This window comes from Scyliorhinus canicula, chromosome 1 (genome assembly GCF_902713615.1).
Source record: "Scyliorhinus canicula chromosome 1, sScyCan1.1, whole genome shotgun sequence".
Classification (NCBI taxonomy): Eukaryota; Metazoa; Chordata; class Chondrichthyes; order Carcharhiniformes; family Scyliorhinidae; genus Scyliorhinus; species Scyliorhinus canicula.
The window spans coordinates 16,937,222-16,952,929 of record NC_052146.1 but is presented as its reverse complement, the minus strand read 5'-3'; the positions used below and the strand labels follow the sequence as shown (position 1 = coordinate 16,952,929).

Here is a 15,708-nt window from a genome sequence, read left to right as displayed (position 1 = left end):
TGTGGGTGTGGTGTAGGTGGTGTGGGGGTGGTGGGGGTGTGTGGGGGTGGTGTAGGGGGCGGTGGGGGGGCGGTGTGGGGGTGGTGTGGGCGGTGTGGGGGTCGTGTGTGGGGGTGGTGTGGGGGCGGTGAGGGGGTGGTGTGGGCTGTGGGGGTGGTGTAGGTGGGTGGGTGGTGTGTGGGTGGGGGTGGTGTGGGGGTGGTGTAGGTGGTGTGGGGGCTGTGTGGGGGCGGTGAGGGGGTGGTGTGGGGGCGTTGAGGGGGTGGTGTGGGCTGTGTGGGGTTGGTGTGGGGGTGGTGTGGGGGTGGTGTGGGCGGTGTGGGGTGGTGTAGGTGGTGTGGGTGGTGTGGGTGGTGTGGGGTTGGTGTGGGGGTGGTGTGGGGTGTGTGGGCTGTGTGGGGGTGGTGGGGTGGTGTGGGTGGTGTGGGGGTGGTGTGGGGGTGGTGGGGCGGTGGGGGTGGGTGGGTGGGTGTGGGTGGTGTGGGTGGTGTGGGGTGGTGTAGGTGGTGTTGTGGGGGCGGGTGTGGGGGTGGTGTGGGTGGTGTGGGTGGTGGGGGTGGTGTAGGTGGTGTGGGGGTGGTGTGGGGGTGGTGTAGGTGGTGTGGGGGTGGTGTGGGGGCGGTGTGGGGGTGGTGTGGGGGGTGGTGGGGGGGTGGTGTGGGGGGTGTGGGGGTGTGGGGGTGGTGTGGGGGGGTGGGGTGGTGGGGGGCGGTGAGGGGGTGGTGTGGGCTGTGTGGGGGTGGTGTGGGTGGTGTGGGTGGTGTGGGGGGGGTGGGGGGGTGGTGTGGGCTGTGTGGGGGTGGTGTGGGTGGTGTGGGGGTGGTGTGGGGGCAGTGAGGGGTGGTGTGGGCTGTGTGGGGGTGGTGTGGGTGGTGTGGGGGTGGTGAGGGGGTGGTGGGGGTGGTGTGGGGCGGTGAGGGGGTGGTGTGGGCTGTGTGGGGGTGGTGTGGGGGTGGTGTGGGGGCGGTGAGGGGGTGGTGTGGGCTGTGTGGGGGTGGTGTGGGGGCGGTGAGGGGGTGGTGTGGGCTGTGTGGGGGTGGTGTGGGGGCGGTGAGGGGGTGGTGTGAGCTGTGTGGGGGTGGTGTGGGTGGTGTGGGGGTGGTGTGGGGGCAGTGAGGGGGTGGTGTGGGCTGTGTGGGGGTGGTGTGGGGGTGGTGTGGGGGCGGTGAGGGGGTGGTATGAGCTGTGTGGGGGTGGTGTGGGGGCGGTGAGGGGGTGGTGTGGGCTGTGTGGGGGTGGTGTGGGTGGTGTGGGGGTGGTGAGGGGGTGGTGGGGGTGGTGTGGGGGCGGTGAGGGGTGCTCTTTCCAAGGGCCGGTGCAGACTCGAAGGGCCAAATGGCCTCCTTCTGCACTGTAAATTCTATGATCATGCTGTGACTGTGCCACCGCCTTCTGAGCCTGTGCCACATCAGCCAGTGACTGCGCCATCTCCCAATGGGACTGGGCCACCTCCCTCTTGGTCTATGTGACATGGCATATGGGTCCCCTCTGTGTTGGTGTCACCATTACAGCTCAGCACACGGGGAGGGGGTGCGGTTCTGGCTGTGGCTGTGGCTGGCGGTGGCGGACACCAGATGGACCCGCCCCCTCACCACCAGCTCCTGCAAGACACAAGATTGGCCGCAAGATTAGATGTGGGACAGGGGGGTGGTTGGGGGGGGGGGGGGGGTGTCAGGGTGATGTGGTGTCGGGGGGGGGGGGGTGGGCTTGTGAGATTGCTCTGGGGGTGAGGTTGCTGTGGGGGTGAGGGTGGTGTTGGGGGGGGGGGGGGGGGATTGACACATGTGTCACGGTTAACCCCAACTCAGCGGGGTCTCACTTCCTCGCCCGAGGCCAATCGCCACCCCGGCGACCTCACTTTCCTTGTGCCCTCCGACCACGTTCTGGGCCTGCTCCTCGGCCACGGTGAGGGGGCCACAGATTTGGCAGTCCCCCTCCAGTCTTTTCTTGCTCCCTGTGCTTCTGGGCGGCATTCCCCTGGGGGGGAGGGCAGGGGGGGGACGGGGACAGAAAACGCAGTGTTAGACACAGTCCGACACATACAGCCAAGGGGGTGGGTAGCTGCTGGCTTCAGTGTCCAGGGCACCCGGCCATGCCGGCCGGTATGGGTGCTGGTATATGGTGCAGGGTGGGGGTGCGGTCACCTCCGGGTTGGGGGGATGGGGTAACGGGTGTTGATACCGGGGCACAGTGCTGCCTACTCACCCTGGCCGCCTTGAGGAGGTCATGCAGTTTTTTTCACGGCACTGCAGGCCTGTCCGGATGGTGTTGCTGGTGGCACTGACGGCCTCTGACACCTGTGTCCAGGCACGGCCAACAGCTGCGGCTGGCAGCATCCTTCCCGGGCCGGGGTATAGTATAGTCGCCTCGCCTCCACTGTGTCCTGGAGGGTCTCCAGCTCACCATCCGTAAATCTGTGGGCCGCTCTCCTCGCTGCCATCTTGTTGGCTGGGATGGTGTGTGTGGGGAGTGAAGTGTGTATATGCGGCTGCAGCTTCTCAGCCTCCTGAGTGTCAATCCCGGACCCGGCGAATCCTGCAACGTTTATCATTGGAATCAATTGTGTTCCACGTGGTGCTGGTGCTAGCTCCTGAACAGTCGCTCAATTGGTCCAGGTACAGCGGCAGTTTTTCTGTCTTGCAAGCCCACTAATCCTGCCCAAACGTCAACACTTAGCCTCATGAACGGAGAATCCTGCCTGACATGTATGATGCATCGGCCTCTATTTTTCATCACCACTCCAATGGTGTTGTGTGCCTTACTACTTTAAGTAATATATATATTACTCTTTGAACTAGCCGAGTTGATGAAATAAACAATAGTCTTCTTTTAAAGATGAACTCATTTAATGAGTAATATAAATAATATTCTGTGAGTCTTTTGTACTTAATACTCAACTAGTAAAAGAAATAAAATATAGTAAAGATAACTAACTAACTGTACAATGTAATAATGACATAACTTATAACTTCTCTCTCGCGAATATAGGTCTTGTCTGTTCACTGTCCTGAACCACACTCTCTCAGAAAGAGCGGGAAAGTTGTTCTTATACCATCTGATAGTGAGACATCTAGTGTTGAAATTACTGTACTACATTTACATACATTGATCATGTATGTTCATATTCAGAAATCACTCCATTGTGCACACCCTGTTTCGGCGCTCTGTTGTTGGTTGCTGCCATCGTTTGAAATTTTCAAAGGGCAGGCAAAAAAATAACAACAAGCGTTTCAGCGCTCCGACCCCCAAAGTGGGAAAGGCTGAAGCCATTGCGAAAACCTCCCCCAAAATAATATAAAATCCAAACGATCACAAATCTCCCTCCACGACAGCACTGTGGGTGTACCTACACCACGTGGACTGCAGCGGTTCAAGAAGGCAGCTCACCACCACCTTCTCAAGGGCAATTAGGGAGGGGCAATAAACGCTGGCCGAGCCAGCGAGGTCCACATCCTTGGAAAGAACATAAGAAACCTTCTTCCAGAGAGAGCTCTCGTTGCCTCCTCCCTGTCTGGAATACTGATTGGCTGCAGGTTTCTAAGACTGAAAGGAGTTGTGCAGTTAAATTCTGTAAAATATCCTGTTCAGGAAACCTGTTCTTTCAGTTATCTCTTGGCCTCTCCATAGCACGATCCACACCTCCCTCCACACGGAACTCACCTCCAGTCTAAGTGCAGGCCAGTACCTGGGAGCCAATGGCTCGACTTTAAGCAGCAAAATGTGAATGGTTTCTGCGGGGGGGGGGGGGGGGGGGGGGGGGGATGTATGGCGGGGAACACCACACATTGGCAGAGGTGCTGAGCAGTGGCATGTGAAAGGGCTGAGTTATCACCAGCACCAGCTGGAGCAGAGTTAGTGGATGATTTTTCACCAACCTAAACGGGTTCGAATCCTGCCACTGCAGATGGTGAAATTTGAATTCAATAATTATATGGAATTAAAAGATGACCATGAAGCCATTGCCGATTGCTGTAAAAACCCACCTGGTTCACTGATGTCGATTAGGGAAAGAAATCTGCCGTCCTTACCTGGTCTGGCCTAGTATTGGGGGCTGGTTTAGCACAGGGCTAAATCGCTGGCTTTGAAAGCAGACCAAGGCAGGCCAGCAGCACGGTTCAATTCCCGTACCAGCAATCCCGAACAGGCGGCAGAATGTGGCAACTAGGAGCTTCTCACAGTAACTTCATTTGAAGCCTACTTGTGACAGTAAGCAATTTCTTCTTCTTCTTCTACATGTGACTCCAGACCCACAGCAACGTGGTTGACTTAAATGCCCTCAGGGATGGGCAACAAATGCTGATCCAGCCAGCGACGCCCACATCCCATGGACGAATAAAGAAAAAGTCCAAATTAGTGCTGTGGCCTAACCTATAATATATATACTGTTCAAACAGGTGCAAGGGAAAGTAATAGTTAATTTGTTTTAGCTTTTTAAACTTCAAAGGTGCGTCAAGGAGAAAAACAAATATCGTTTCTAAAGGGCCGTTCTTTTCCTGGTAATATCCTCTTTTGCTTGTACGCCAATAGTAATGTGAGCTGTGGCTCGAGGCAGTGGTGTTACTGACACTATTCAACATTAAAGCAATCCTTGGCCCCTCCTCCATTCAAAGAGGAAGAGTGCCGAATCTCCCAACAGGATGTGTCGTGGTTGGTAGGTGAAATATTGACTCAAGCTTTGTCGCCTCAATGTGCTGAACCACGAAAAACATCCAGATGGGAAGAGATTGCTGGTACCTGCCGGACTCTGAATCCTGCGGGAGGGGACGGGCTCAGAATGCTAAGCGTGGAGGCTGCGAAGTGAGGCCTCAGTTGGCTGACGGGACGCCGGGCCAGAAGCCGGGCAACGTGGATCATCTTTGTGCCAGATATGGATGGGGTTGCAGGTTCATTTTGAGATGGGAGAAAACAAAAGGGAAGGCAGTTAGGATGAACCTCTGGGAAAAACACTGGTTAGGCCTCCATGGGGAGAAAAGGCAGGGCGCAGAAAAAATTGACAAGAACCGTTCCAGGATGTGGAGCTTGAGGTCCATTGAATGGAGAAGCTGAGTTCTCCTCAGAGAAACAGATTGCAGGGCACAGACCTGATGGGCTGAATGGCCTCCTTTTGTGCTATAACCATTCAATCTCTATAAGCAGGACATTAATGTTGCAATCAGTCTGAGATGTTGCCGAGGGACGGGGTTAATTGTAAGAGCACAAAGTTTGTGGAGGGGAAAAGAAGGTGGTGGCTTCTGAAGAACAATTACTGGTACATTGGAAACTATCCAAGAAGCATGTAATAACAGTGTTATACAGACTGTACTGTGCTTTCTGTCAAAATTAATTATTTCTCCCAATTATTATTCTTATACATACATTCGCAAAGAGTTGGCGCAGAAGTCCAAAGATGTGCAGGTTAGGTGGATTGGCCATGATCAATGCATGGGGTTACGGGGATAGGGCAGGGGAGTGGGCCTAGTTATGATGCTCTTTCAGAGGGTCGGTGCAGGCCCGATGGGCCAAATGGCCTTCTTCTGCACTGTAGGGATTTTATGAATTCATTGTTGGATAAAGTGACATGCTGCTGAAACGTTAAGGGCGGCATGTGGCGCAGTGGTTCGCACTGGGACTACGGTGCTAAGGACCCGGGTTCGAATCCCGGCCCTGGGTCACTGTCCGTGTGGAGTTTGCACATTCTCCCCGTGTCTGCGTGGGTTTCACCCCCACAACCCAAAGATGTGCAGGGTAGATGGATTGGCCATGCTAAATTTCCCCCTAATTGGGCAAAATAATAATTGGATACTGAATTATTTTGGCAGCACGGTAGCATGGTGGTTAGCATAAATGCTTCACAGCTCCAGGGTCCCAGGTTCGATTCCCGGATGGGTCACTGTCTGTCTGGAGTCTGCACGTCCTCCCCGTGTGTGCGTGGGTTTCCTCCGGGTGCTCCGGTTTCCTCCCACAGTCCAAAGATGTGCGGGTTAGGTAGATTGGCCATGATAAATTGCCCTTAGTGTCCTTAAAAGTAAGGTTAAGTGGGGGTTGTTGGGTTACGGGTATAGGGTGGATACGTGGGTTTGAGTAGGGTTATCATTGCTCGGCACAACATCGAGGGCCGAAGGGCCTGTTCTGTGCTGTACTGTTCTATGTTCTATGTTTCATCGTGCATTCATCAGGCCAAATTTGCAAGAATATCAAGTCTCAAAGGGAATAATAATTCACACTGCATGAAGACCAGGTGATGATTGGTTGGCACATAGCTTCTGATTGGTAGAGGCCTATCCATGGAGAAGGCACTAGGGAACAGTTAACTGCCAAGCTTTTGTTTAGATTCAAACCAGGCAGATCAACTCTTATGGTCAAGGCATTGTCTTTGGGAATGAACCAGAGAAGGGCTGCTCCCCAAGCTGTTGTTTAGTTGAAAAAGACAAAATGTGTGGACATATTCTTTCGGTTTGCAAAGGGCCGGACCCTGTGTGTGAGTATATGTAGCTTCCAGCTTGCATAAGATAGCCGGACTGCAAGCCCAATTGATAATCATACATTGGTTGTCAGTGTAATTCTTAGCACAATCAGGCTTCTTTAGCAAGTGCTGCCCAATCACAGGATTGCACCCAATGTTGAACACTATCGTTCAGTTTTTTTCTAAAGGGGCACTTATGACATTAACAAGTTGTACAGAGACCTCCTCCACTTGGCACCTCGGAGGACGGTACGTTTCAAAATTAGGAGGTCACTGTGCAAAGTGTCATACTCAGATCACCACATGCTGTCACCATTACTCTTGAGAGTGGCCCTTAAGTTCAGCCGCCCTTCAGAGAACCACAGCGAGTGAAATTATTTCAAAGCCTCGACCAGGCTTCAAAAAGTTAATTATCAGCCATTAACCGCTTTGTTTCCTTTCCTCCACAGATCTATGGTGATCGCCGAACTGCCCTCTTTCAGAAATGAGATGTTCTCAGCTGCATCGGAGAAGCAAGATACAGATAAACTCAGCCTCCAGCTCCTCTGTTGACGAGTCCTAACTTTTAACGTGGAATATTTTGGACACAATAAGGGAGCAATAATGGTGAGCAGGTTGCCCGGCTGCAACTCCCTGGTCCGATTCTGCCAGAAGCTGAACAGGGTGAAGACCCTGGAGGCAGATATGATGGAAACCACCCTGAATAGGTGCCTGTCTACTCTGGATCTGACCCTGCTTGGCTTTGGTGCCATGGTTGGCTCCGGCCTTTATGTCCTCACGGGTACGGTCGCCAGGAATATTGCCGGTCCAGCTATCATCATTTCTTTCATCTTTGCGGGCTTTGCTTCTCTGCTGGCTGCCCTGTGCTACACCGAGTTTAGCTCCCGTGTGCCGAAGACTGGCTCCGCCTACATGTTCACCTACATCTCCATGGGCGAAATCTGGGCCTTTCTGATCGGGTGGAATGTCATTCTGGAGTACGTGATCGGCGGAGCGGCTGTGGCCAGAGCTTGGAGCAGCTACCTGGATTCTATTTTCGACCACAAGATTCAGAATTTCACCGCGACGCACATTGGCAAATGGAACATCCCCCTACTTGCCTCCAGCCCCGACATGCTAGCCGCTGCCCTGTTAATCGTGGCCTCAATCTTCGTCATGTGCGGGGCCAAAGTGGCCTCCTGGCTGAATCACGTGTTTGCAGCCATCAGTATGGGAGTGATTGTCTTCATTCTGATCTTTGGATTTATCCTGGCGGATCCCAAGAACTACAGCGCCAAGGAGGGTGGCTTTGCCCCCTTTGGGTTTTCGGGGATCATGGCTGGGGCAGCGACCTGTTTTTATGCATTTGTCGGATTTGATGTCATTGCCACGTCTTGCGAAGAGGCTCGGAACCCTCAGAAGGCTATCCCTATAGCGATGGCAATTTCCTTGAGCCTGGCTACTTTGGCGTACACCTTGGTTTCTGCAGCCCTCACTCTAATGGTTCCCTGGCATAGTTTGGACCCAGACTCGGCCCTCGCTGATGCCTTTTACAAGAAAGGCTATGCCTGGGCTGGATTCATCGTGGCCACCGGGTCTATTTGCGGTAGGTATTTGTAAACCTTGAACGGATCATTGACTTTTTTGTGTATTCTTCTTTCAAAACCATGTGCTGAGTGAATCAGTGTCCAAATGTTTGATGCACAGCTACTGCCAAAAGCCTGGTCAATGGTCAGTTGTCCTCCTCATTTAGTTTCTGTCAAACATGTTTGTCATTCGAGTCATGCAATTAATCAGGAAGATTTTTCATCCCTTCCCTTTCCACCAATTGTTGTGGTGGGCCTCACTCTGAACGCCCGCATGGATTGACACCTGAGCTAAACATCTAGGAATGCGCCTCAACTTTACTCTCCAGAAGGTGAGAAATCTCTGCTTCTGTTCACTAACGGTGTGGAGATGCCGGCGTTGGACTGGGGTCAGTCCGACGTCTTGCAACACCAGGTTAAAGCCCAACAGGTTTATTTGGGATCACTAGCTTTCTGAGCGTCGTTCCTTCGTCAGGACTCACCCGATGAAGGAGCTGCGCCCCGAAAGCTAGTGATTCCAAATTAACCTGTTGGGCTTCAACCTGGTGCTGTAAGACTTCTTACTGTTGACTTCAGAAACCACAGTGGAAAGCCAAGAGTTTTCATACAATTATACAGCACAGAAGGAGGCCATTTGGCCCATTGCTCCTGTGCTGCTGATACACCATCATGATTGAAAATGAAATGAAAACAGATAATGCTGGACAAAAGTTCAACAGGTTTGTCAGCATCTGTGTGGAGAGAAATAGAGTTTAAAAAAAAAATGTATTTTACTCCAAACTTATTCAAAAAATACAAAAACAGAAATAATCCAGGGGACACACTCCCCAACTCACAGTTTTACAGTCTGGGCAAGTTTCCCCCCTGTTACCAGACTCCTAAACGACCCCCTTATGGACTGATCTGATCTCTTCGCACATCCTCTCTACTGAGTAGTACTACACTCCTGTATGCTCCACCCAATGCCTGTGTCAATGTATTTACGTTGTGTATTTTATATTTGCCCTATGTATTTTCTTTTCAAGTACGGAAAGATCTGCCTGAGCAGCACGCAGAACAATACTTTTCAATGTACCTCAGTACAAATGACATTAAAAATCCAATCCAATCCTCCTTGTGATGACCAACTCCTCGAACTCCCCACCGTGCCTCAAAGCCCTCCGCTGAACCCCTCAATTTAAATTTAATTTTCTCCAACCGGTTGGACAGGTCCCCTAGGCAGGCAGCCATCCCCGGCGGTGTAGTCGACCGCCATTCTAGCAAAATTCTTCACTGCGCATGCAGAGAGGCGAAGGCCGTGACGTCGACTTTCCTCCCCTCCATCAGCTCCAGCTTTTCCAATATCCCAAAAATCCTCACCCTGAGGTCCGGCCCGACTTCAACCCCACAATTTTTGCTACCATCCCGAAAACTCCCGCCCAGTATCTCTCGAACCTCTAACACCCGCAGACATATGCGCGTGGTTTGCTGGTCCTCGCCCACGCCTCTCACACGCGTCTGCCACCCCCGGAAGAACCCACTCATCCTCGCCTGAATCACGTGCACCCTGTGCACCACCTTAAACTGTATCAAACTCATCCTCGCACACGAGGAGGTCAAATTCACCCCATGCAGTGCCTCACTCCACATTCCCCAACCTAGCTCCCCTCCCAACTCCTCCTCCCATTTTCCTTTGATTCCCACTACTTGCTCTCATATATGTCTCCAATCCTACCTTCCTCTTTCATGTCCGGAAGCCGCAACCATTCCAAAAGGGCAGCCTCGGAAACCCTTTCCACGCCATTTGTGCAAAGTCCCTTACTTGTAAATACCTGAATTCACTTCCCTTCGGGAGCTCTACCCTCTCCCTCCCTCAGCTCCTCTAGGCTTGCGAACCTCCCTCCACCTCCTGTACATACCATCCGTCTCCCCCAGCTCAAACCGTAGTTCTCACACAACGGTGTTAACACCGACATCCCCTCCATCCTAAAATGTCTCCTCAGCTGGTTCCACACCTTTATTGTGGACTGTACCACCAGGCTCTCAATTTCTCTCCTCGGTGCCAGTCGTCACCATGGCCCTCAGGCTGGACCCCCTACAGGATTCGTCCTCCATCCTAACCCATTCTAACCCCTCTCCTTCCCACCACCACCTCAGCTTCTCCACATTCGCCGCCCAATATTAGCGCTGCAGGTTTGGTAATGCCAAACCCCCTTTCTGCCTCCGCAGCAGGGCTCTCTTCACCCGTGGCACCTTTCCCACCCACACAAACTCCGAAAAGACCGTGTCCAATTTCCGAATAAAAGGCCTTTGGAATGAAAATCGGGAGTGTCTGGCATATAAATAGGAATTTGGGCAGCACGGTAGCATTGTGGATAGCACAAATGCTTCACAGCTCCAGGGTCCCAGGTTCGAATCCCGGCTTGGGTCACTGTCTGTGTGGAGTCTGCACGTTCTCCCCGTGTGTGCGTGGGTTTCCTCCGGGTGCTCCGGTTTCCTCCCACAATCCAAAAATGTGCGGGTTAGGTGGATTGGCCATGCTAAATTGCTCTCATGGTCCAAATTGCCCTTAGTGTTAGGTGGGGTTACTGGGTTATGGGGATAGGGTGGAGGTATGGACTTGGGTAGGGTGCTCTTTCCGAGAGCCGGTGCAGACTCGATGGGCCGAATGGCCTCCTTCTGCACTGTAAATTCTATGAAATCTATGAAAACCTTGGCAGGATATTCATTTTCACTACTTGGACCCTCCCCGTCAGTGTCAGGTTCAGTGTATCCCACCTCCTAAAGTCTTTTATCTCCTACACCAACTTTGCTAAGTTCCGCTGAGGCAATGTCCCCCATCACCTGGATCCCCAGATACCTAAACCTATCCCTGGCTACCCTAAATGGCAACCCCCCTAAATTAGCTCCCCAATCCGGCTCATTCATCAGGAAAACCTCACTTTTCTCCACGTTCAACTTCTAACCTGAGAAAGCCCCAAACCTCTCTAATAGGCTCATAATTCTCCCCATTCTCTCCAATGGGTCCGACACAAATAATAACAGGTCGTCCTCATAGTGGCACCCAGTGCTCCCTACTCCCCCTCCTTTTTTTTTCTTTAAAAAATTTTTTTTTTTTTTCCAATTAAGGGGCAATTTAGCGTGGCCAATCCACCTACTTTGCACATTTTTGGGTTGTGGGGGTGAAACCCACGCAGACACGGGGAGAACGTGCAAACTCCACACGGACAGTGACCCAGAGCCGGGATCGAACCTGGGACCTCAGCGCCGTGAGGCGGTTGTGCTAACCACTAGGCCACCGTGCTGCCCTCCTACTCCCCCTCCTAATCCCCTGTCACTCTGCTCACCCACTAAGGGCCATCACCAAGGGCTCTATTGCAAGTGCAAACAGCAGCGGCAACAGCGGACATCCCAGCCTCGTTCCCCTATGCAACCCGAAACTTTGTGAGCTCATCTCATTGGTCCATACACTCGTCACCAACACCACTTACAGCAGACGCCCAAACCCAAACTTTCCCAGGACCTCGAACAGGTACCGTCACCCCACCCAGTCAAATGCCTTCTCCACGTCCATGGTTACCACTACCTCGGGTGCCCGTACTCACTACGGGGCCATCGTCAAACTCAATAGTCGCCTGACATTACTCGAGAGTTGCCTGCCCTTCACGAAGCCCGTTTGATCCTCTACAATCACCCCGGAACACATCCTTCTATCCTCCCCGCCACTAACTTAGCCTGCACTTTCATGTCCTTATTTATCAGCTATATGGGCCTGTACAACCCACATTCTAATGGGTCCTTCCCTTTCTTTGGAATTACCGTAATTGTCGCCTGTCTCATCGTCTCCGGCAGCTCCACCTTCTCCAGTGCCACGTGAAATGCCCCCAGTAGGTGTGGTGCCAGTTCCGCTGCAAACTCCTTATAAAATTCTGCCGGGTAACCGCCCGCCCCCGGGGCCCTGACATCATCCCCCTTATGCTTTTCATGACCTGCCTCAGTTGATGGCTCAAATCATCGTAAATGACTATGATTTAGTGGCCATTACTGAAACTTGGTTAAAGGATGGTCACGACTGGGAGTTAAATATCCGAGGGTATCAAACTATTCGGAAGGACAGAGTGGATGGTAAGGGAGGTGGTGTTGCTCTGTTATTTGAGGATGACGTCCAGGCAATAGTAAGGGATGACATCGGTACTATGGAGGATAAGGTTGAATCCATTTGGGTGGAAATCAGGAATAGTAAGGCGAAAAAGTCACTGATAGGAGTAGTCTATAGGACACCAAATAGTAACATTATGGTGGGCAGGCAATAAACAAAGAAATAACGGATGCATGTAGAAATGGTACAGCAGTTATCATGGGGGATTTTAATCTACATGTCGATTAATTTAACCAGGTCGGTCAAGGCAGCCTTGAGGAGGAGTTTATAGAAAGTATCCGCGATAGTTTCCTAGAACAGTATGTAATGGAACCTACAAGGGAACAAGCGGTCCTTGATCTTTTCCTGTGTAATGAAACAAGATTGATTCATGAGCTCATGGTTAGGGATCCTCTCGGAAGGAACGATCACAATATGGTGGAATTTAAAAGACAGATGGAGGGTGAGAAGGTAAAATCGAACACTCATGTTTTGTGCTTAAACAAAGGAGATTACAATGGGATGAGAGAAGAACTAGCTAAAGTAGACTGGGAGCAAAGACTTTATGGTGGAACAGTTGAGGAACAGTGGAGAACCTTCCAAGCGATTTTTCCCAGTGCTCAGCAAAGGTTTATACCAACAAAAAGGAAGGACGGTAGAAAGAGGGAAAATCGACCGTGGATATCGAAAGAAATAAGGGAGAGTATCAAATTGAAGGAAAAAGCATACAAAGTGGCAAAGATTAGTGGGAGACTAGAGGACTGTGAAATCTTTAGGGGGCAACAGAAAGCTACTAAAAAAGCTATAAAGAAGAGTAAGATAGATTATGAGAGTAAACTTGCTCAGAATATAAAAACAGATAGTAAAAGTTTCTATAAATATATAAAACAAAAGAGTGGCTAAGGTAAATATTGGTCCTTTAGAGGATGAGAAGGGAGTTTTAATAATGGGAGATGAGGAAATGGCTGAGGAACTGAACAGGTTTTTTGGGTCGGTCTTCACAGTGGAAGACACAAATAACATGCCAGTGACTGATAGAAATGAGGCCATGACGGGTGAGGACCTTGAGAGGATTGTTATCACTAAGGAGGTAGCGATGGGCAAGCTAATGGGGCTAAAGGTAGACAAGTCTCCTGGCCCTGATGGAATGTATCCCAGAGTGCTAAAAGAGATGGCTAGGGAAATTGCAAATGCACTAGTGATAATTTACCAAAATTCACTAGACTCTGGGGTGGTCCCGGCGGATTGGAAATTAGCAAACGTAACACCACTGTTTAAAAAAGAAGGTAGGTAGAGAGCAGGTAATTATAGGCCAGTGAGCTTAACTTCGGTAATAGGGAAGATGCTGGAATCTATCATCAAGGAAGAAATAGCGAGGCATCGGGATAGAAATTGTCCCATTGGGCAGACACAGCATGGGTTCATAAAGGGCAGGTCATGCCTAACTAATTGAGTGGAATTTTTTGAGGACATTTCCAGTGTGGTAGATAACGGGGAGCCAATGGATGTGGTATATCTGGATTTCCAGAAAGCCTTTGACAAGGTGCCACACAAAAGGTTGCTGCATAAGATAAAGATGCATGGCATTAAGGGTAAAGTAGTAGCATGGATAGAGGATTGGTTAATTAATAGAAAGCAAAGAGTGGGGATTAATAGGTATTTCTCTGGTTGGCAATCAGTAGCTAGTGGTGTCCCTCAGAGATCAGTGTTGGGCCCACAATTGTTCACAATGATTTGATGATTTGGAGTTGGGGACCAAGGGCAATGTGTCCAAGTTTGCGGACGACACTAAGATTTGTGGTAAAGCAAAAAGTGCAGAGGATACCGGAAGTCTACAGAGGGATTTGGATAGGTTAATGAATGGGCTATGGTCTGGCAGATGGGATACCATGTTGACAAATGTGAGGTTATCCATTTTGGTAGGAATAACAGCAAACTGGATTATTATTTATATGATAAAATATTAAAGCATGCTGCTGTGCAGAGAGACCTGGGCGTGGTAATGCATGAGTTGCAAAAAGTTGGTTTACAGGTGCAACAGGTGATTAAGTAGGCAAATGGAATTTTGTCCTTCATTGCTAGAGGGATGGAGTTTAAGACTAGGGAGGTTATGCTGCAATTGTATAAGGTGTTAGTGAGGCCACACCTGGAGTATTGTGTTCAGTTTTGGTCTCCTTACTTGAGAAAGGACGTACTGGCACTGGAGGGTGTGCAGAGGAGATCCACTAAATTAATCCCAGAGCTGAAGGGGTTGGATTACGAGGAGAGGTTGAATAGACTGGGACTGTACTCGTTGGAATTTAGAAGGATGCGGTGGGATCTTATAGAAACATATAACATTATGAAGGGAATAGATAGGGTAGATGCGGGCAGGTTGTTTCCACTGGTGGGTGAAAGCAGAACTAGGGTGCATAGCCTCAAAATAAGGGGCAGTAGATTTAGGACTTAGTTTAGGAGGAACTTCTTCACCCAAAGGGTTGTGAATCTATGGAATTCCTTACCCAGTGAAGCAGTAGAGGCTCTTTCATTAAATGTTTTTAAGGTAAAGATAGATCATTTTTTGAAGAATAAAGGGATTAAGGGTTATGGTGTTCGGACGGGAAAGTGGAGCTGAGTCCACAAAAGATAAGCCATGATCTCATTGAATGGCGGAGCAGGCTCGAGGGGCCAGATGGCCTACTCCTGCTCCTAGTTCTTATGTTCTTATGTTGAGGCTCCTCTACAAAGAACAAAGCAGAACAAAGAAAAGTACAGCACAGAAAAAGGTCATTCGGCCCTCCAAGCCTGCACTGACAATGCTGCCTGTCTGAACAGTCCCCTTCCGGGGACCATATCCCTCTATTCCCATCCTATTCATGTATTTGTCAAGACGCCCCTTAAGTGTCGCTGTTGTCCCTGCTTTCACCACCCCCTCCGGCAGCGAGTTCCAGGCTCCCACCACCCTCTGTGTAAAAGACTTGCCTCGTACATCTCCTTTGAACCCCTTAAACCTATGCCCCCCGAGTAATTGACTCTTCCTCCTTGAGAAGAAGCTTCTGACTGTCCACTCTGTCCACGCCCCTCATAATCTTGTAGACTTTTATCAGGTCGTTTCTCATCCTCCATCGTTCCAGTGAGAACAAACCATATTTCTCCAACCTCTCCTCATAGTAATGCCCTCCATACCAGACAACATCCTGGTAAATCTTTTCTGTACCCGCTCTAAAGCCTTCTGGTACATGCCGACTAGAATTGAACACCACATTCCAAGTGCGGCCCAGCTAAGGTTCTATAAAGCTGCAACATGTCTTGCCAATTTTTAAATGACCCGGCCAATGAAGGCAAGCATGCCACATGCCTTCTTGACTCCCTTCTCCATCTGCGTTGCCACTTTCAGTGACCTATGGACCTGTACACCCAGATCCTTCTGCCTATCAATACTTTTAAGGGTTTACTGTATATTTCCCATCTGCATTGGACCTTCCAAAATACATTACCTCACATTTGTTCGGATTAAACTCCATCTGCCATCTCTCTGTCCAAGTCTCCAACTGATCTATATTCTGCTGTACCCTCTGATGGTCCTCATCACTATCTGCAATTCC

General features: G+C 50.5%; 1 protein-coding gene across 2 annotated transcripts in view; it reads left to right on the top strand.

Annotated features, from left to right (window-relative positions):
• The window catches only part of slc7a4 (solute carrier family 7 member 4), a 62,575-nt gene that overhangs the window by 10,392 nt on the left and 36,475 nt on the right, over positions 1–15,708 (top strand). For both annotated transcript variants that reach the window (XM_038812870.1, XM_038812929.1), the window contains exon 2: positions 6,892–8,027. In XM_038812870.1, the coding sequence (XP_038668798.1) occupies positions 7,046–8,027 (982 nt within the window). In that variant the 5' untranslated portion in view covers positions 6,892–7,045. The remainder of the gene's footprint in view (positions 1–6,891; positions 8,028–15,708) is intronic.